The sequence below is a fragment of the Heliconius melpomene genome, chromosome 14 (assembly GCF_056956725.1).
Source record: "Heliconius melpomene rosina isolate 202511_hmr_F chromosome 14, ASM5695672v1, whole genome shotgun sequence".
NCBI lineage: Eukaryota > Metazoa > Arthropoda > Insecta > Lepidoptera > Nymphalidae > Heliconius > Heliconius melpomene.
The window spans coordinates 7,065,826-7,086,799 of record NC_140402.1 but is presented as its reverse complement, the minus strand read 5'-3'; the positions used below and the strand labels follow the sequence as shown (position 1 = coordinate 7,086,799).

At 31.9% G+C, this 20,974-nt stretch overlaps 1 protein-coding gene and 1 non-coding gene across 4 annotated transcripts in view; both read right to left on the bottom strand.

The window, feature by feature from the left end:
- Rich (Guanine nucleotide exchange factor subunit Rich) overlaps positions 1-19,567 on the bottom strand; it is a 47,460-nt gene extending 27,893 nt beyond the window's left edge. The window contains exons 1-14 of one of the 3 annotated variants that reach the window (XM_085197816.1): positions 19,150-19,567; positions 17,816-17,923; positions 17,517-17,666; positions 17,120-17,303; positions 15,723-15,856; positions 15,573-15,596; positions 15,161-15,252; positions 14,683-14,799; positions 5,742-5,898; positions 5,384-5,497; positions 4,036-4,287; positions 3,420-3,588; positions 876-1,067; positions 235-413 (exon numbers count right to left, since the gene is read on the bottom strand). In XM_085197816.1, coding sequence (XP_085053942.1) covers positions 235-413; positions 876-1,067; positions 3,420-3,588; positions 4,036-4,287; positions 5,384-5,497; positions 5,742-5,898; positions 14,683-14,799; positions 15,161-15,252; positions 15,573-15,596; positions 15,723-15,856; positions 17,120-17,303; positions 17,517-17,666; positions 17,816-17,923; positions 19,150-19,290 — 2,013 coding nt within the window. In that variant the 5' untranslated portion in view covers positions 19,291-19,567. Of the gene's footprint in view, positions 1-234; positions 417-875; positions 1,068-3,419; positions 3,589-4,035; positions 4,288-5,383; positions 5,498-5,741; positions 5,899-14,682; positions 14,800-15,160; positions 15,253-15,572; positions 15,597-15,722; positions 15,857-17,119; positions 17,304-17,516; positions 17,667-17,815; positions 17,924-19,149 lie in introns of all 3 variants that reach the window. The other 2 variants (XM_085197815.1, XM_085197817.1) reach the window with 2 other exon arrangements.
- LOC146532204 (U1 spliceosomal RNA) lies at positions 2,465-2,626 on the bottom strand. The gene has a single exon (XR_014878766.1). It is a non-coding gene; the product is annotated as a U1 spliceosomal RNA (small nuclear RNA).
- Positions 19,568-20,974: the final 1,407 nt, after the last annotated feature.

Sequence of the window (20,974 nt, the reverse complement as noted above, 5' to 3'; positions counted from 1 at the left end):
AGTATATTCATTTTGGCATGAGACAAAATGTAAACAAAGAAATATTGTTTCTGAACAGAAACTCAATTTTATAGCTATAATGATTTACATACATTCTTTTTCAGTTCCACGCTTTTACTTATATAATATAGGAGTAGAGAAATGTTCTACCACTTTATGAATTTTAATTTAATATGTAATTTGAATGTATAAAGGTGGAGTTTATAAGCTCATTCACTACAATCTCTAACTTACCAAGGAGTCCGGCACAGCTGCCACTGGCGGCGCGTGGGCGTGGGGGTGGGCGTGAGCATGGGGGCGGCGCGGGTGCGGCGGCGCGTCCTGAAGTCGACAAAGCGACGCGGATACCACACACGCGGGGTGCGACAGCGCCGAGATGTCCACCGCTTGCACGCAGCGCACCTCTATGTTACCTGCTGTACAAGTCGTTATGTTTTTAAATCGAATTAAAAACATGATGGTCTACAGTTGGACCTGGATGTATGTGCTTTGAAGAATGTGTGCCAAATTTTGTTAGTGTACACGTATGTTGTCCTAAAAAAAACATATTGAGACCTTTTTAATTTATTATTCCGTTATGTTTCACCCTAGGTTACTCGATAGTGGATAGTCTCGATTTCATGAAAATCGGATAACATAAGAGTATCCATACTGAAGTATTTAATAGTTATAAAATAATATCAAAAACCGGCAGATCCTATTTTTGTCATTATTATTTTCTTCGATTCCCAACTAACTAAAACATAAGCTACAGGGGAATCCAGGGGTCATAAGCTATAGCGGATCCATCCCTGGACACAGGTTTTGATAGAAAGAAGAAACAAATTTCAAAGCTTTACTTAAAAGTTTAGACCCTCCGTCTTAAATATACATACCATCATCGATCCTATTCAGTTCATATATGGTAACCAGGGCATCGGCACCAAACACAACCAGTTGATCATCCAAAATATCTAGTACAAACACTTGTGCTTGCACGCGGACTATTTTAGCGAAGCGATTGTCCAATTTCGCGTCGCGCGGGTAAAAGCGTATCTCGTCTTGACCGTCAGCAATACTGTAGCACCCTGTTTGTGATAATTACGTTTATTAAACAAAATAATATACTTAAACATAGACAATGAAGCCAACGTGGCGCAGGGCTAAAAGCGAAAGGTTATTGATTCCATTCCCACTCGAGGAAATTAAATATTTAATATTGAGTCGAGTTCAATACCCTAGGTTCCTTATCTCTGCCTTTCTTACTATGTGCGGACTATAGTTAGCGTGAAGATGAAAAAAAACATTAATGATAAAATATATAAGCTGTCCATGTCCATTCTATAACTACAAATGCGAAAGTAACTGTATCCTTTTGTTCCCCTTTCAAATCTAAATCACTCGATTAAACGTAAAAATACATGATTCATTTTGTGCCCCGAACTAAACTATATATATAATAACGAGAAATAAAGATAAGATTGTTACGCCTAGTTTTCGCCTCTAAAAAGTTAATAAATCTTTTATGGGTCTGAGCATACGTGTACATAATAAAATTCCGCAGTGTATTCTTAGTTTGCCACTACCAAAATTTTAAATATCTGTAAAAAAAAATTCTAACAAGTAAAGCTTATTACACTGTTCAAGAACATTTAGAGGATAAACTTGTATGGAATTAATGTCTATTGAATGTAATGCAGGATAGCTGCCAGCAAATGTAATAAATTGTACCATTGATTTTGAAAAGAGCAACTGTTGAGTTTCTTGCCGGCTCTTCTCAGCAGAACTGCCTTCCGAACCGGTGGTAGCTTTATGTTTATATGTTATTCGACGATTCAAAAGTGCTTATAATAATTGCCTATTTGAATAAAGAATATTTTGAATTTGAATATGTTTACTTTGGACTTAATTTATTTATAATTAGTTTTGGATGAAGAGTCTTTGTCAGGTAGACCAAAATGATCAACAAACATTAAGCTGTTTTTAAATAGTTTTATGAAACAATTTAATAATTATTATTTTAATTAAATAATGGTTAAAGAAAACTAAAACTAAACTCACAACTTTTGTGAAAAATCAACTAAAAAAGCATGCAAGCAGCAATTTTCATTAATCGTAATGTAAAAAAAACGGAGCTGATCTATTGAATATGCACCTGACGTTTTTATTAAATATTTTTCTCTTTTTAGTTATTGTTTTCACAGAAATGCGATTTCTAGTTTTTTTTTCTACATGAAAACTATAAAAAGTGAAATATTATTAAGATAAAACGCCTATATAATTTGCTGTGAAATTCTTCTCTCAGCCCCCCGAGGAGGGAGAGGGGAGACGGTTCCAGGGCTGAGCCCTCAGATCGTGGTGGTCTTTATCACGGAAAAGTATAATGCAAATAGAAAATAATTACATAACTAATAGTGAAATTCTGTAGATTAAAGAATTTTATATACTTGAATACTTCTTAAGTTCTTATTTATACGATTAGAGAGGGGGACGGCGCGTACGCAGTCCCCACTACCAAAAATTACGCGTCCGAGTTATCCGCATTAGGGATAATCGCAGAGGTCAACCCGACCGCAGTGCAATGGAAGGGCCTCGCTCTGGGGGAACCGCCTTCATGATCACGGTGTCCCCTACGCCAGGTAAGTATGCTTTGCTGGGCGAGATTTCGAGGTCGTCATGTTTCGCGAGAATATCTTGCCAGCGCGATTCAGAAATCTAGATGAAATGCACAACGCCATCTATGATCTGTTTTGGAAGTAAGTTCATGTTGGTGCTTTGTAAAGAAGTTATAAAATTTATTTTTTTAAGATGAAATGTAGTGTAAAATATATTTTAGGTAATAATGCAATCATATTATTATGTGAAAATAGTTATTATTATTTTTTTATTGACAGTCACTGAATATTTTTGAATAAATATCTTATAAAAGCGTGGGTAAAAGTTGTGTATTTGCAATCGGTACAATTTTTTTAGTGCATTTTAATATAGGTGAATTTGCACATTGGAAATAGACTATACCATAAATAAATTATGAGATAAATATATTGAACAAGATTTAGATTTATATTTCTTTTAATATACCCCCAATATAATAACAATTTTAATTACAGATTTATTTCTTGTAATAAATTTGAAGAAATATTTAATTATTGTCAGAATAGTTAACTTTCAGTTTTGCTACTTCAGTGTAAAATTTGAAATTCTGCCTATTAAGTCATGTTGATATGGCTAATATTTTTAAACAAGACTTAAAGTACTTATATAGTTATGGCGCTAAAACCTAGTACCGCCAAAACAACAGGCATCATGCAGTGAATTTAAAGATTAGATAATCTCTAAACACATGTGCAATTTCGTCTAGTCAATATAAAATAGTGTTAATTATCATATAATATATAGACATACTATAGAATATACCCTATGAAGTTGTATTAACATACCAGCCACAATATAATCCCTCCACCAAAGCACCCCAGCGGTGACTATGAAATCTCTCTCGTGGGCCTCGTTGCCAAACAGCTTCCAGCGCCGAGCCGCGTTGGTGTAGTGCGCGAGGCCCGCGCGGCCCGCCACGCACACGTGCTGCCCGCTGCTGTCTATTGCACTGTACTGTATTATATATTTAAAACTATTTAAATTTAAAAAAAACAGCTTCACGCTGTACATAGCAGGGTAGGTAGAGGATGTTAGAACACCTAGTGTTAAGACACTTCGATCCTCACTAAATTAGTTGTGAGAAATCAAAATGGCAAAGTATTTTAAGATTTATTGTGGATATCGGTGTTTTAAGATTTATTGTGATATTTTGATACCCATTGGGGGAAATGAATTGTTATTTATTCATATTTTAATTTCTTTCGCTACTCAACCGGCAACGTCTCAAGAAAGTGGGGAACTGAGTGCCATAACACTATGTTCCTTCTGCTGCTGATTTTTTTTTAATATACACCATTGCAGTAGTAGCAATGCAAAGGCAAGGTTTCTAGGTTCTCTCTAACTTATGTCTTGTCATTATCACACAGCCAGTACAAAATAAAAATTACATGAAACACTAACCCGCAAAGGCCAATTACTAGCGATATACGTAGCCGGCAGCTGCAATACTATCCACTGTTTCCTACATTCATTGTCATCCACAAAATCTTTGTATTTTGTACTACTGTCATATTCCACTTGGTCCTGACCGTTCTCCTGGAACGCGTCTGATGATGAATCTATTATGGATATTATTGTTCTTCTCGTTAGATTATCTTCTAAATTTATGTACAGTTTGTCGTCGGCTTGTAGGTACAAATGTCTTTGGTTGCTCTGGAAGTGTTAAATTATGAAATAAATAAATAAACTATAAACAATTATTTACGTATAATTTTTGATAACAGCTAGAAGCGCTTACATTGTGGCGTTATGTTACGCCTAAATGTTAATACGCGATGCATATACATATTACGTTATTCATTAATTTATTGAGGGCAGTCGTGGCAGAGAAGGACAAAATGTGTTCTATTCTCACATTAGGATATAAAATATTTAATATTTTCATTTCTTCGCTCTGGTTTACACTACGCTTCCAAAATTCAGGGAAATGAAGAACGAAAGTGTCTTAATGGAAACGGAGTATCTTAACACTAGGTTCCCAGGTTCCCTCTGCCAGTGCTACGTGTAGAATAGTGTGAAGCTGATAAAAAAATATGTTACCAGGAATTGAAAGAAAGTTATTTATATGATTTTTTTCAAATTCAAATTCAAAATATTCTTTATTCAAATAGACTTATAACAAGCACTTTTGAATCGTCGAATGAACATATGAACAAAAAGCTACCACCGGTTCGGAAGGCAGTTCTGCTGAGAAGAGCCGGCAAGAAACTCAACAGTTAAGTATCGAATCCTGATTTTTAATAAGCATATAGCAATTTTTTTAAAAGATATTGTTTATTTATAACCAATATTGTATGTATGACTATTACTAGTAATTACATAATATCTAAGTATCGATTAGTGGAACAAAAATGAAGCAACATTGTATGCACTTATAGCTTGTAGTTTTTTATGCCAATTATTTTACATATTGATATTTTTACACATCATTTTATGAAATTATGTGTAAAAAGAAATAGAAACGAGAATGAATAGAAGGTAATTGCGTAAAAAATCTAGAAAAAATTAAATATGTAGGTATTTAGGTAAGTTTACTTAGATCGAGCTCAGTGGCGTGCCATTGGAGAGGCCTATGTCCAGCAGTGGACGAGGACAGGCTGATGATGATGACTTAGGAAAGATAACATATTTTTTTACACAATATAAGAGAAGAAATATAAGAACAACAAGCTTTCATACGCGAATTTTCAATATAATAAGAACTATAACTTATATATTATTTAACAAAGTGTATTATATTGCAATTTACCATACAAGGATTCACACTAAGTGGGCTCTTTACAAAATCCATTTGAATTAAGTTAGACTTAGTTTCTTCTTCCACTTTAACCATCCATAACTGATAGCCTTCTGTTGCCCATTCCTGTAAAACAATATATAATAATATTTATAATAAATAATTTATTTTAGAAAATTTGTATGTGGGAATATTTTTAAGTACTTTGGATTTGTCATATAATGGCATTTATTTTTTCTACCAAATTTGATATAGAAGATAACGATTTTTTGTAAAATCTGTGAAAGATAAAATTTACTAAATAAATACATACTAACGCATGTTTTAATTTTTTTAAATAAGTTTATTCAAACAATATAAAATATCTCACCATACAAGAAACGACAAGCGGGTTATGCTTGGTCAAGTCCTGACTAAGGCCATAGTCCCATGCTAAAGAACACATAAGTAAAGCCCCAAACGTGCTCCAAACAGATAGGCCTCCGCCCTCCCAGCTAACTGCTACTGCACGACCGTCACCCGTCCATCTAAGGATATAAATATTAAACACTAGCAGACCCGCGAACTTCGTATCGCCTAACAGTCGATTTTTTTTTATTCTGCTATTACCGACACCGGGTCAGCTAGTAAGATAAAAAAATAAAAACTTAAATCATTTTTAATTCTTATAATATTCATTAAAAATTTCCGGTATCTTATTATGATGCCTACTTATTATATTTTATTTTTACTTATTCTAAATTCAGTTTCATTTTCATTGTAGTACTTTATGGTACACGTTATTTTTTGTTTGGTTATCTGGCGTGTAAACAAACAGAGCAGATGGGTTTCCAACACGGGAACAGACAACATACAACAAACCATGCGAGAAACATGAGTTTTCTATATTAATACCACAAACACTTAATAACTGCCCCTGGGATTTGTTTATAGTCATTGCGAAAGCAAGTACTGGAAACTGTAGTCTTTTAAGCTCGAATGGTATGTCAGTCGAAATCATTGGGATGCCCCGCATCATCAAAAAGTCTTCTCCTTTATACTTTCTTTTTAATATGATTGCTTCTATTACGTTATTCATTATTTTTTTATCGCTAATCGTGTGCCGTTACAAAGTTTCAGTTGGTTAATATTTCGCAACATTATAACTACACATTCAAGCTTTAATTGAAGGTTGTGAGGCGGCAATCCTGGCAAATAAAGTGAATTTAAAAATTCCGGTGGATAGTTCACGACATCATGTTCATTAGTTGCCGTATCAACTGACTTATGTGTCCTTATTTTGCCAGGAATGCCATCTTGAAAATTTATATTTAATTCATTTACATCAGTGTGTTTGGCAGCCAGTAAAGCTCTTTCGCTCAACCAATTATGGAATAAATAATCAGCAACATTTGGAAGCACTATATGAATGAGTTCATCTTTTGATTACGTTAACTGACAAGAACTATCAGGAAAGGTAATGCAGCCAGTCAGCGCATCTACAGGAAGTTTGCCATTACCAATATTAATGAGTTGTTTAGAGAATATGTCTGCAGATTGATCATTTTGCAACATGACACGCATATTATTGCTTAAATGTAATACCTTGACATGTTTCCACAATTTCGAGGACTTTAAACATGAATTCAGTTCATCAGCTTGCATTGAACGTGGAACCACTGGCAATCCTCCTCCTTATAATAAAATCATTGCGCCACCAAATTGATTGGCAAACTGAGTTTTTACAATAACCTTACAATATTGGCCAGCTGAGTTTATAGATCCAATAGCAACACAGCTGTAGGCATTGCTGGCATCAATTGATATATCGTAACAAAAAGCAGCTCGATTCAAATTTGCACCATTATCAGTCAACTGTCGTGCTCACGTTCATTGCAATTTTCACGTTCTGGGTACGATTAGATTCTTCTGGCTAAATTTGTCCACCGCTTTATAGAAGGCATTTTTCAGTCACAAATACACAACACTTTATTTATTTTATAAAATTTGTGGCTTTTAGATTTAGTAATATAGCACAATGAGACGTTTACATTTCAATTGACATCTTACCATAAAAATATTGACAAATATTGACATTAATAGACTGAGATCCCAGGACCCCCAGACTACATCATTTTAGCAAAGCTGAAATTTTGAGGGTCGATAGTCTAATATGTAGTTAAGGCTTTATGCATACTCTCTAACTTAAAAAACCTTCAGAAATAGTGCCAACTTACAACACACTTCCAGTTGCGTTAACGTAGAAAGTCTCGTTTTTTTATTTATTTATGTACCACACAAGAAAGAAAGTACAGAAAACTTATGACAATAGAAAAAATGTGTACAATGGATAACTTATCTCTAATAGAGATCTCTACCAGAAACCCTTGAATGTAGGGGATGTTAAAAGAAATGATTTGGGTGCGGTATTTTAATATAATGTTAATAATAATAATAATAAACCTACATACAAATATACATAACATTAATCAATATTACTATACCTACATAAATATATAAAATGACATAAAAGAGTTGAAACAGAAAAAGAAAATTAATAAAAAAAAGACAAAGCGACTACTAAAGATTCTAATTGAGATTAAGAAATGTTGTTTTAATTTGATTTTAATAGTATTTATGGATTGCCCGACAGTATAGAGTTAGGTAGTAAGTTCCATAAGTGCACTGCTTGAACTGTGAAGGATTTTTCATAGAAAGAGGTATTAAATATAGGGCACTCAAGCTTTCTTAGAGTTACACATGAGCGTACAGGTCTTTCACTTGGAAGTGTCAATTGAAAACGCTCCCTTATACTTAAGGATTTTTTATATGTTTTAAAGTAAAAAATGTATATTTCACATTCTTTCACGTGGACCTTTACTTCTGCCAGACGTCATAAAGGTTCTTTAAAATTGGGGCAAAATACATTAAAGTAAATCTAAAATTTAAAATATATTATTTACGGACTATTTCACGACCCCTCTAGCCCCAGACCCTAAGCAACCAGATCAATCCGATGGCTTTATCATTTTTCCAAAAAGAGATATACCGTTATTTTTCTCTACTTCTGAAAGGATCCCATTTTCAAGTTAGTGAGTAAGCATACTGTCTTAACTACATGTAAGACTAATAGTCCTCAAAATTTCACCTTTGCTAAAATGACGTCGGTCTGGCAGCTCTGGGTTCTTGGGCTATAATATTTATACGATACTAACGTCACTCAATTGTTTTGCCTTCCAGGAATCCAGCTACTAACTTTTAAACTTTATAGTAGTGTATTAAAGTCCAAATTGACTTTTAAGTAGATATTAATACGAATCTTTTGTATGGGAATATAGAAAAGTCATGTTTTTGGACCTTTTCTGGTAAATTATAATTTTTTTCTGTCCGTTAGAACCATCCTCGTACTTCAAGGAATATTATAAAAAAAGAATTACCGAAATCGGTTCAGCTGCTCTCGAGATTTGCGCTTAGCAACACATTCAGCGATTAACTTTTATAAAAAAGAAGATATTTCGTATATTGTTTTGATATTATAAAATTACTTTTGCCTCCTTCCAGAGTGAGGTAATGAAAATATTAAATATTTCATTTCTTCAAGTAGGAATCGAACTCAGAACCTGTCGTGTATACAGTCCGGAGCTTGTGCCACTACGCCACAACGGGCCTCAAAATTATAAGAATTTAATTTTTTTTATCTGTGATACACATATATGTTACCGAATTATGGATTTTCTTTTTAAATTTTATTTAATTTGTATATATTTATTAAAAATATTTACTTAAATTTATATCATTTGGTGTTGAACCATTTTAAATAATAATTATGGTATTACGTAAACGTCAAAACAAATGTTTATTACGTAGAATAATTATTTTAAGACGACTGACGAATTATATGTAATAAAGTTTAGCTGGGTGACTGGGGTTCCACATTGGATCCAATTTTTTTTTATGTCAACAGACAATGCTCATCACGTTGAATAACTTTTCCTAATTTGTTGTATTGATATATCTTATAGATTAGGCGGGCTGCTAGGGTCTCACATCAGGTATTCGGACTATCAAAATAAATTATAGCCTATATGTTGCCGAAGACTAATAGCTATGCAACAAAAGAAGTTTCATTCAAATCTGTCCAGTAGTTTTTGAGTTAAAGAGTCACAACAGACAGACAGACAAGAATTCCAAAAATCATATTTTTACCTTCTATTAGTTGTATTGAGTCCCCCTGAAGTGTTTTTTTTAGTTTATATTCAATGTACAGATTTTACCCCCTTTACAGTTTTATTATATACTAGCAGACCCGCGAACTTCGTATCGCCTAACAGTCGATTTTTTTTTATTCTGCTATTAGCGACACCGGGTCAGCTAGTAAGATAAAAAAAATAAAAACTTATATCGTTTTTAATTCTTATAATATTCATTAAAAATTATAATAAAAATAACAATTTCGGATATCTTATTATGATGCCTAATTGTAGTACTTTATGGTACACGTTATTTTTTGCTTGGTTATCTGGCGCGTAAACAAACAGAGCAGATGGTTTTCCAACACGGAAACAGGCAACATACAACAGACCATGCGAGAAACATGAATTTTCTATATTAATACCACAAACACTTAATAACTGCCTCTGGGATTTGTTTATAGACATTGCGAAAGCAAGCCGTACTGGAAACTGTAGTCTTTTAAGCTCGAATGGTATGTCAGTCGAAATCATTGGGATGCCCCGCATCATCAAAAAGTCTTCTCCTTTATACTTTCCTTTCAATATGATTGCTTCTGTTACGTTATTCATTATTTTTTTATCGCTAATCGTGTGCCGTTACAAAGTTTCAGTTGGTTAATATTTTGCAACATTATAACTACACATTCAAGCTTTAATTGAAGGCTGTATCAACTGACTTATATGTCCTTATTTTGCCAGGAATGCCATCTTGAAAATTTATATTTAATTCATTTACATCAGTGTGTTTGGCAGCCAGTAAAGCTCTTTCGCTCAACCAATTATGGACTAAATAAACAGCATCATTTGGAACCACTATATGAATGAGTTCATCTTTTGATTACGTTCACTGACAAGAACTATCAGGAAAGGTGATGCAGCCAGTCAGCGCATCTACAGGAAGTTTGCCATTACCAATATCAATGAGTTGTTTAGAGAATATGTCTCCAGATTGATCATTTTGCAACATGACACGCATATTCTTGCTTAAATGTAATACTTTAATTACTTGCATTGAACGTGGAACCACTGGCGATCCTCCTCCTTATAATAAAATCATTGCGCCACCAAATTGATTGGCAAACTGAGTTTTTACAATAACCTTCCAATATTGGCAAGCAGAGTTCATAGGTCCAATAGCAACACAGGTGTAGGCACTGCTGGCATCAATTGATATATCGTAACAAAAAGAAGCTCGATTCAAATTTGCAACATTATCAGTCAACTATCGTGGTCACGTTCATTGCAATTTTCACGTTCTGGGTACGATTAGATTCTTCTGGCTAAATTTGTCCACCGCTTTATAGAAGGCATTTTTCAGTCACAAATACACAACACTTTATTTATTTTATAAAATTTGTGGCTTTTAGATTTAGTAATATAGCACAATGAGACGTTTACATTTCAATTGACATCTTACCATAAAAATATTGACAAATATTGACATTAATAGACTGAGATCCCAGGGCCCCCAGACCTACATCATTTTAACAAAGCTGAAATTTTGAGGATTGATAGTCTAATATGCACTTAAGACTCTCTAACTTAAAAAACCTTCAGAGATAGTGCCAACTTAAAGCACACTTTCAGTTGCGTTAAAGAAGAAAGTCTCTTTTTTTAAAAGCTTTTATTTAACTTGCAATGTATGTATGTGGGTTCGGGTGAAATCTTAGAGCTCAATTTTGAAGTAGATATCGTCAACCGATTGAGCTGAAATTTTGTATAAACATTTACTTTGGATGACAATGCACGATAAAATATGTGACGTTATTCTAAATCTAATATGGCGGACCGTGCAAGATAGCAGAATAGTTATTTTTAATGTACTTCTACAATATGGGTATCAGATGAAAGGGCTCGTTGAGAGCAACTCGAAAAATAATGTGATGTCATTCTAAATCCCATAAAGAGGGAATTGAAGATAGCCCAGTATCTCTTTGGTCTACTTCTACAATATAGATATTAAATGAAATGGATCGTTGACCGTAACTCTAAAAATAATGTTACGTTTTTCTAAATCCAATATGGCGGAACATCTAAGATGGCGAAATAGTTATTATTTATGCACATCTGCAATACGGGTATCAAATGAAAGGGCCTGCTGAGTATAATTAGAAAAATAATGTAACATGTAGTGCGAGAAACCTAACCAGTGGTAACTAAAAAGTAAAAAATAAATTATAAGCAAAAAATAATTTTTAGAAAAAGCTTTTATTTAAACGCTCTAAAAAGGAGAAAATAAAATTTGTCTTTTAAATTTTAACTATCAACTCATAACTTCATTGTACACAATTTATATGATCATAAAAGCTTGTCGCGTTATTAAATATTTAATTAAATTGAAACTTTGAATATTTAAACTTAGCAGATTTTACGTAATTAAATTAGTATTAGTTTAATTACGTAAGTAAATCGCGCGACAAGCTTTTGTGATCATATAAATTGTGTACAATGAGGTTATGAGTTGATAGTTAAAATTTAAAAGACAAATTTTATTTTCTCCTTTTTAGAGCGTTTAAATAAAAGCTTTTTCTAAAAATTATTTTTTGCTTATAATTTATTTCTCATTTATTTATGTACCACACAATAAAGAAAGTACAGAAAACTTATAATAACAGAAAAAATGTGTACAATGGATAACTTATCTTTAATAGAGATCTCTACCAGAAACCCTTGAATGGAGCGGATGTTAAAAGAAATGATTCGGGTGCGGTATTTTAATATAATGTTAATAATAATAATAAACCTATATACAAATATACATAATATTAATCAATATTACTATACCTACATAAATATATACAATGACATAAAAGAGTTGAAACAGAAAAAGAAAATTAATAAAAAAAAGACAAAGCGACTACTAAAGATTCTAATTGAGATTAAGAAATGTTGTTTTAATTTGATTTTAATAGTATTTAGAGATGGATTGCCCGACAGTATAGAGTTAAGTAGTGAGTTCCATAAGCGCACTGCTTTAACTGTGAAGGATTTTTCATAGAAAGAGGTATTAAATATAGGGCACTCAAGCTTTCTTAGAGTTACACAGGTCTTTCACTTGGAAGTGTCAATTGAAAACGCTCCCTTAAGTAAGGAAGAGAGTTTTTATATATGTTTTAAAGTAAAAAATGTATATTTCACATTCTTTCACGTGGACCTTTACTTCTGCCAGACGTCATAAAGGTTCTTTAAAATTGGGGCAAAATACATTAAAGTAAATCTAAAATTTAAAATATATTATTTACGGACTATTTCACGACCCCTCTAGCCCCAGACCCTAAGCAACCAGATCAATCCGATGGCTTTATCATTTTTCCAAAAAGAGATATACCGTTATTTTTCTCTACTTCTGAAAGGATCCCATTTTCAAGTTAGTGAGTAAGCATACTGTCTTAACTACATGTAAGACTAATAGTCCTCAAAATTTCACCTTTGCTAAAATGACGTCGGTCTGGCAGCTCTGGGTTCTTGGGCTATAATATTTATACGATACTAACGTCACTCAATTGTTTTGCCTTCCAGGAATCCAGCTACTAACTTTTAAACTTTATAGTAGTGTATTAAAGTCCAAATTGACTTTTAAGTAGATATTAATACGAATCTTTTGTATGGGAATATAGAAAAGTCATGTTTTTGGACCTTTTCTGGTAAATTATAATTTTTTTCTGTCCGTTAGAACCATCCTCGTACTTCAAGGAATATTATAAAAAAAGAATTACCGAAATCGGTTCAGCTGCTCTCGAGATTTGCGCTTAGCAACACATTCAGCGATTAACTTTTATAAAAAAGAAGATATTTCGTATATTGTTTTGATATTATAAAATTACTTTTGCCTCCTTCCAGAGTGAGGTAATGAAAATATTAAATATTTCATTTCTTCAAGTAGGAATCGAACTCAGAACCTGTCGTGTATACAGTCCGGAGCTTGTGCCACTACGCCACAACGGGCCTCAAAATTATAAGAATTTAATTTTTTTTATCTGTGATACACATATATGTTACCGAATTATGGATTTTCTTTTTAAATTTTATTTAATTTGTATATATTTATTAAAAATATTTACTTAAATTTATATCATTTGGTGTTGAACCATTTTAAATAATAATTATGGTATTACGTAAACGTCAAAACAAATGTTTATTACGTAGAATAATTATTTTAAGACGACTGACGAATTATATGTAATAAAGTTTAGCTGGGTGACTGGGGTTCCACATTGGATCCAATTTTTTTTTATGTCAACAGACAATGCTCATCACGTTGAATAACTTTTCCTAATTTGTTGTATTGATATATCTTATAGATTAGGCGGGCTGCTAGGGTCTCACATCAGGTATTCGGACTATCAAAATAAATTATAGCCTATATGTTGCCGAAGACTAATAGCTATGCAACAAAAGAAGTTTCATTTAAATCTGTCCAGTAGTTTTTGAGTTAAAGAGTCACAACAGACAGACAGACAAGAATTCCAAAAATCATATTTTTACCTTCTATTAGTTGTATTGAGTCCCCCTGAAGTGTTTTTTTTAGTTTATATTCAATGTACAGATTTTACCCCCTTTACAGTTTTATTATATATATAGAATAGATATAGATATAGATATATAGATATAGATATAGATATATAGATATATAGATATATAGATTTCATTTCCTCAAGTTGTAATTGAAACCACAACATGTCGCAATTATTGGCCTTGTGGAATTTTAAATAGAAAAAGCTTTTAAAATAAAAAATTGATATCAGTAGCTGCTAACTGTCACTGTAAAGAATTGTAACTCAAAATCAATTCTCTTTCATATCAAATGCATATATTTTTAATACATCTTGTTTACCTATCAATTTGTTTTTTTATTGTGAATTTCGTCCTCGTCAATAATTTCAACTTTCTTTTACTTCAAGAGGAATGTTAAACAAACAAAGAAAATTAAAAAAATATATTTTATAAACGAAAATAAGCTTTCCTGCACAAAGCTGGGTTGGCAGAAGGAACCCAGTGTTAAGAAACTCTGTTTAAATATTGCATTTCTTCGAGTTGTAATCCAAGCCACAACTGATCTTGTGGTGCAAAGATACAAAATGAGAACTTAAAATTGCAAACCTTATACATTTAACAGGCCCTGGGTCGCCAGGGAAGTCTTTTGAACTAAGTTGCATTGTGTGAGACAGCTCAAGGCCTCCTGTTGCTTCGTCTATCGTGAACACATCCACCTGTGAACTATAAACAAATAAAATAGTAATACTTTTTGATTGAAAATATTTACAATTGTATAACACATAATATGTAATAAGTAGTGCAAAACAATGTTTCTAATAGTCATAATATCGATATTTTTCCATGTACACACTGTATTTATACTAATAACATAAATGTTAAGTATGTGAGGATGGCTGTTTGTTCCACTTTAACGCAAAATCTACTGAACGGTAATTGGTTGATACATTACAATATTTATTATTGTGCTTGTACTACAGAACAGATATTATACGTTACAATAGTATTAGTTATGTAAGGATTATGTATTTGGGTATGCGGGAGAAGCAGCATTTGGGTCGTCAGTGTTAAATAAATAACTCACTTTCTTCTGCCGATGGCGATCAATCTAAATTTATGATTAACGCGTACACACGTCGCATCGTCGATGCCCTGCGCCCATATACCTTGTACTGCCTTAAAAGAGTATGAAAAAAAATATATATATAATTTTTTAGTAACTAAATACATACAAATCAGAACATTCTAGCTATTATTACATTTATTAAATAGCTTATATTTTTGTAGCATATCGCTTTTTATTTTATATAGATAAAATGAAAATAATGTCACAACAAATATTTTATGAAAAAAAAAAATAAATTAAGAATAACGAACATTAAAACAATATACATAATTTTTACAACATTTTATTACTTGACATTTACAATGATAGGATACAATACATAGTACATTATAGCATTACAGGGATTCACTCGAGAATTACTCAGTCTTACCGTTAAATCCATTGCTAAACATATCTATGGTAACAAAAAAATTAATTCAAATTTATACATTTTATAGTGTACGAATAGAAATAATAAATATTTTTATATTTTTTTTCTTATCAATCAAAAATATTAGCCTGATATATTAAGGTTACTTACATTAGGGTCAAATTTGAGATTAGGTGCGGTTAAGTAAGCAGCTCTTCCATCGTTTAATGTTATACCGAAACCGCATACTAGCGGTGAATATTCAATGTCATTTACATTAGTATTATCTTCTAAAATCGGCTCCGCTGTAAATATCATAATAATGATAATGTTTTCATTTAAGTAATACTTTTATACTAGTGACCGTCTTGTGACTTGGCCTGCTCAAATTATAATAATGGTTATTTACAAATCATAAGGCCAGTCGTGGCAAGTCTCAAAACACAATAGTCACAATAGCAATTGCATATAAAATATATATTTTTTTGTGCTGTTTCATCTAAATTAATTTAGAAGTTTCTACATCAATGTGGAACAAACATCCACACTTTTCACATTTTCACTTTTAAAATATAAGAAATTAAAATATTAGTAGGGTTCATTTTGAATTAAATATTATATCAATTTATATACAATTTGGAATATATATATATATATATATATATACAGCGTGTCCCAGGAGTCAACGATAAAACGAAAACAGGTGATAGACCAAGTCATGACAGTTATGAGAAAAATATTTGAAAAAAATCTGTGTCATGTATTTTTCATATTATATTATTGGGCCAGCCCCTAAGTCGGAAAAGTTCAGGTATCTTAGATCCGTCATGCACGAGTCTGGAGGCATCGATCACGATCTCCAGGGTCGGATAAGCGTTGCCTGGGCTAAGTGGCGGGAGGTCACTGGTGTGGTCTGTGATCGCTGGATACCGTCCAAACCTTTTCCGACTTAGGGGCTGGCCCAGGACTTATAAAGATAGTGCTCGAGTCCGGGCTCTCGCATGCCATATACTCGGCCTTTGACACATTGCCAATATGCATTTCATTCATGGAGAGTGGTTATGTAATGCTAATGCTGCAGCTAGAATGTATCGGAAAAGATACCAAAACGTTGAACGTCATCCCGATTATCGTGTATTTAGATTTTTCTCTCTTCAACAAAGAATCCAGTTTAATTGCGCCAACTTTTAAAGTTACTTGCAAAAACAGTGTAGTACATTTTTTTTATAGTACAGTCGGTTAAAGTTGGGTGTACTAAATATTTTGAATTTAATGTTTGCAGGTATGTTTCAATCTTAAACTGTAATTCACAGAAGGGTTACTCATGGTTACATTACAGAAAAAAAAATTAAAAAAGAGTAATATTTGTAGTCTTAGGACTTGAAAAATCATCATAGGGTGTCGGTTTTTTCGATATTTTTTTAAATCAATATAATATGAAAAATACATGACACAGATTTTTTTTTATATTTTTCTCATAACTGTCACCTGGTCTATCACCTGTTTTCGTTTTATCGTTGACTCCTGGGACACCTGTATATGAAGTTATTTAAGGATATTTAAATTACCTTTAGATACTTGTTGATTAATTGAAAATGGTATTCTTCCTAGATCCAGACAATAGTCCCTGTTCTGAGTTCCATCCCAACGATATCGCAATAGATGGGCACGAGTGGTACATACAAGGATCTCAGTTCCAGATATACAACACATTCTTGTAATTTGACCATCCCATACTAAAATTTCCTTAAACTAAAAAATACAAAAACTCAACTCAGTTTCACATGTGTCTTCCTAATGGTTTAATCAGAGAGAATGGGGGTCAAATATTACAATACAAAGATATAAAATTTCTTACTTTTTGTATCAATCACATTGCAACTATTTACATTGCAACTTTTATTAATTAGATATATTAAAATTAAAAGTTGCCCTACACTGGGATCATTACATAAATATACTTACTATAGTAATTTTGAGTGAAGGAATGACTTCTTTAACAAAGAGTTCAGCAGAATCCCTTCTGAGACTAGCAGTAGGTGGGTCACATTGTTGGTAAGATGTATAATCGTTTATAGTTTCCACATTATATAAAATTAAATGACCTTCTGATGTCTGAAATGAGAAAAAGCTAAAATTATAAATCATCCATTAAATTTAATAAAAGTTTAAAATTGTTAATACTAGATGATAATGACAAAAAAGTATTAAATATAATACATTATTTTATTTTTTAAAGTAACGTTATAAAACATTTAACTTACAGATATACATATCATAGATGAGTCTGGTTTCCACTCCACACCAATATTAACACCAAGTCTTTGTAGAGATTCAGCACTCCTTTTATGATAAACTATAGGAACAGAAGGCTGAAAATAAAGGCTTTTATCTATACTAATATAAAAAAGTGGAAGAGTTTGTTTGTTTGAACGCTAAGATCTCTGGATCTACTGGTCCGATTTACTATGTTTTTGTTTATATAACATTACATTACACATATATACTAATATATTAAAATACTTTCTAATTTGACAAGCAATTTATTCTGCCATGTTACCGCAACATTTTAATATTCATCCTTATGAAATATGTATAATAGTCACTTTTAGCATTTCATCTAGATTGAAATTATAGTTTACTGTATAACATTCTAATAAATAATTAAGGAGATGTCACTGATTCGAAATGACGATTTCGAAAAACCTAGCCTTCGGGCGGCATAGTGTGAATATGACCGACGTGAACAGGCAAATAACGTTGACGGTTTTATAAATTTTCATATATTTTCGAACTTTATTTGCTGTTTATAATTAATTTAAAATACACTTTGGTTCTCTTCTTATTTTATTTATAGTACGACAGGTACAGTACGGTTTTTATGTACTTTTTCTAATATTAAGAGTATCCTTTTGTTACTTTTATGTCTTATGTTGGTTCATTACAATTTCTTGAATATTTTTACTAATAATGTCTCTACTTATTATTCTTTTTCATTATTAAACTTTATATTTTCTTATTAATTCTATTGAAAACTGAAAATAATATATTTAATAAATATTCTTATACTTTAAGCAGGCATAGCCGCATCTGGGTCCACTAGTAAAAAATATATTTAATCAGCTTCATGCTGTAACGCACACAAAGTAGGATAGGCAGATGCAACATAGTGTGAAGGCTCTCCTTCCCCACAGTCCGCCAAATTCTATCATTCTGTCATCCTATAGGCATTCCGTATTGAGTGTCGGGACACAATGCCGTTCTTTAGCTCAACGCCAGAGCAAAGAAATGAAAATATAAATGTAAATAAATATTTCATTTCCTTGACTGGGGATTGAATCCACACAGGCACACTTCGGACCCCTGCGCCCCGAGTGGCCTCAATTCAAAAAATATATATAAAACATATCAAATGTTATTAATAGTACCATTTTGTTTATAATAAATTAAATACTTATAAATAATGAACAAACTCTTTAATAACAATATTAAACTCAACAGTTTTAATCTAAGTAGATTTTTTAAAATTAAATTAGTACAGTATGTTAGAACTCATGCTTCAACTTCGTTAATATCAATTATAATACCTAGAACATACCTTACAAAACCATACGACTAGGCATTCATCACTCAAAGACGCAAACAGTATTTTATCTCTATTAGATACTATTTGTTTCACTAATTGAACATCTGTCCCTAAATTTTTTTGAACTTTTGGCCATCCTATAGGAAAATACATTGTTTTCTCTCATTAAACAAGTTTTACGTAAAGTTCTCAGAAGGCAGTATAATTAATTCATAAATATTAAAACTGCAACATCGTTTTACTACGTTGGGTACTCATTACAAGAAACACAGAGCGTAAACGCAGCCAACTATAGAAAAGCTGCATTAAAATTAAGATTTTCGTTTCTTATGTTTCGTCAACACTATTGCATTGCATTTGCAATTTTACAAGTTATGACTCCATTTGTCAAATATGCTTATTGCTTTGACATTTGACATATAATTTAGTGTTGTCCAAGTAGCATGGTGTTGTCTGTAAGATAATGTTTATGTTCTAACGTATTCGAAAAGAGATTCTATGTAATTGTAATAAGTGATACGTATCACCCAATAACAAAACTACACACGTGACACGAGCTTCCTTCCGATAGCCGACTGGCCGGCGGGTGGGCCGTAGTAACTAGTATATGAACCAACGACGCGACGATCTGTAGGGGTCAATAGAAACACCTTTACTTCAATTTAAATTTTTACTTTATGTATGCTCAATACAATAATGATCACGATTTCAAATATTAAAAAAAAATGTATTGGAGTATAAATAACTTTTACATTTTTATGTAGTAAAAAATGTTTATATATTCATAATATATCATAAAAACAAAAATATGATATTTAGACTGAATAGAAAGAATCTCTAGAAGTCTAGACAAACTATAAGGGGTGAAAAGAAATAATAAAAATGACATAATATTTATTAAATTAATATTTGATACATTAAAATACTACTTTAATCGTTAATAACTGCAGTAGTATTAACTGTGTTGCAATTATTAGCTCCCGCCTCGCAGCCGTCCTTCTATATAATAATGTATTCAATATAAATTATAAAAATAGTAGCAATAAATAGTAAAAATTAAAAATACAAAAAAAAATTATAATAACAATAATAATTATAATAACATTAAAACATAAATATTGCTTTTTTTCACTGTATTTATCATAGACTAATAATTAAATTTTGAGAGCATTATAGATTGTCAAATAAAACGAAATATATTGAGTACGTAATTAATTTATTACAAATTATATTTGGTTATAATTATTTTAATCACAGTCATCATAATGATAAATTTGTCTGTACGCTTCAATAATTACCACATAAATTTTACATTATACTTACAAAGCTAATGACTATAGATCAGCTTAAAATATAAAGTAGTCTCAAGAAGTCTAGTTTCCCCCTCTCGCCTTCTTGTTTCTATTACCCCTATGTTATGTTTACTGTTTACTCACCCTATCTGTTACCGTTTATTTTATAAAAAAAGAAAAAGACAAAAAGAACAAAATACAACAAGAACAGCAAAACATAAAAACAATATAAACTAAATTGTGTTATTAGTTATCGCTATACAAAAGTTGTTGCTAATTATTTGCAATATAATAAAATCAATCAGTTTTATTACTGAAAACAAAGTGTTTAAGGCACAGGCGTGTAACTATAAAAGGTACATTATTATGCGTTTGATGTGTGTTGAGCTGAACACACCACGTGTTCGATTCCCACTCCACGAAGTAAATTATTTAATATTTTGTTTTTCACTCTGGTGTTGAGGCCAAGTGTGGTGGAAAGTGAGGAGAGTGAGAGTGTATTAAAACTAGGTTCCTTTTGCCTACCCTGCAACTTAGGGATACAG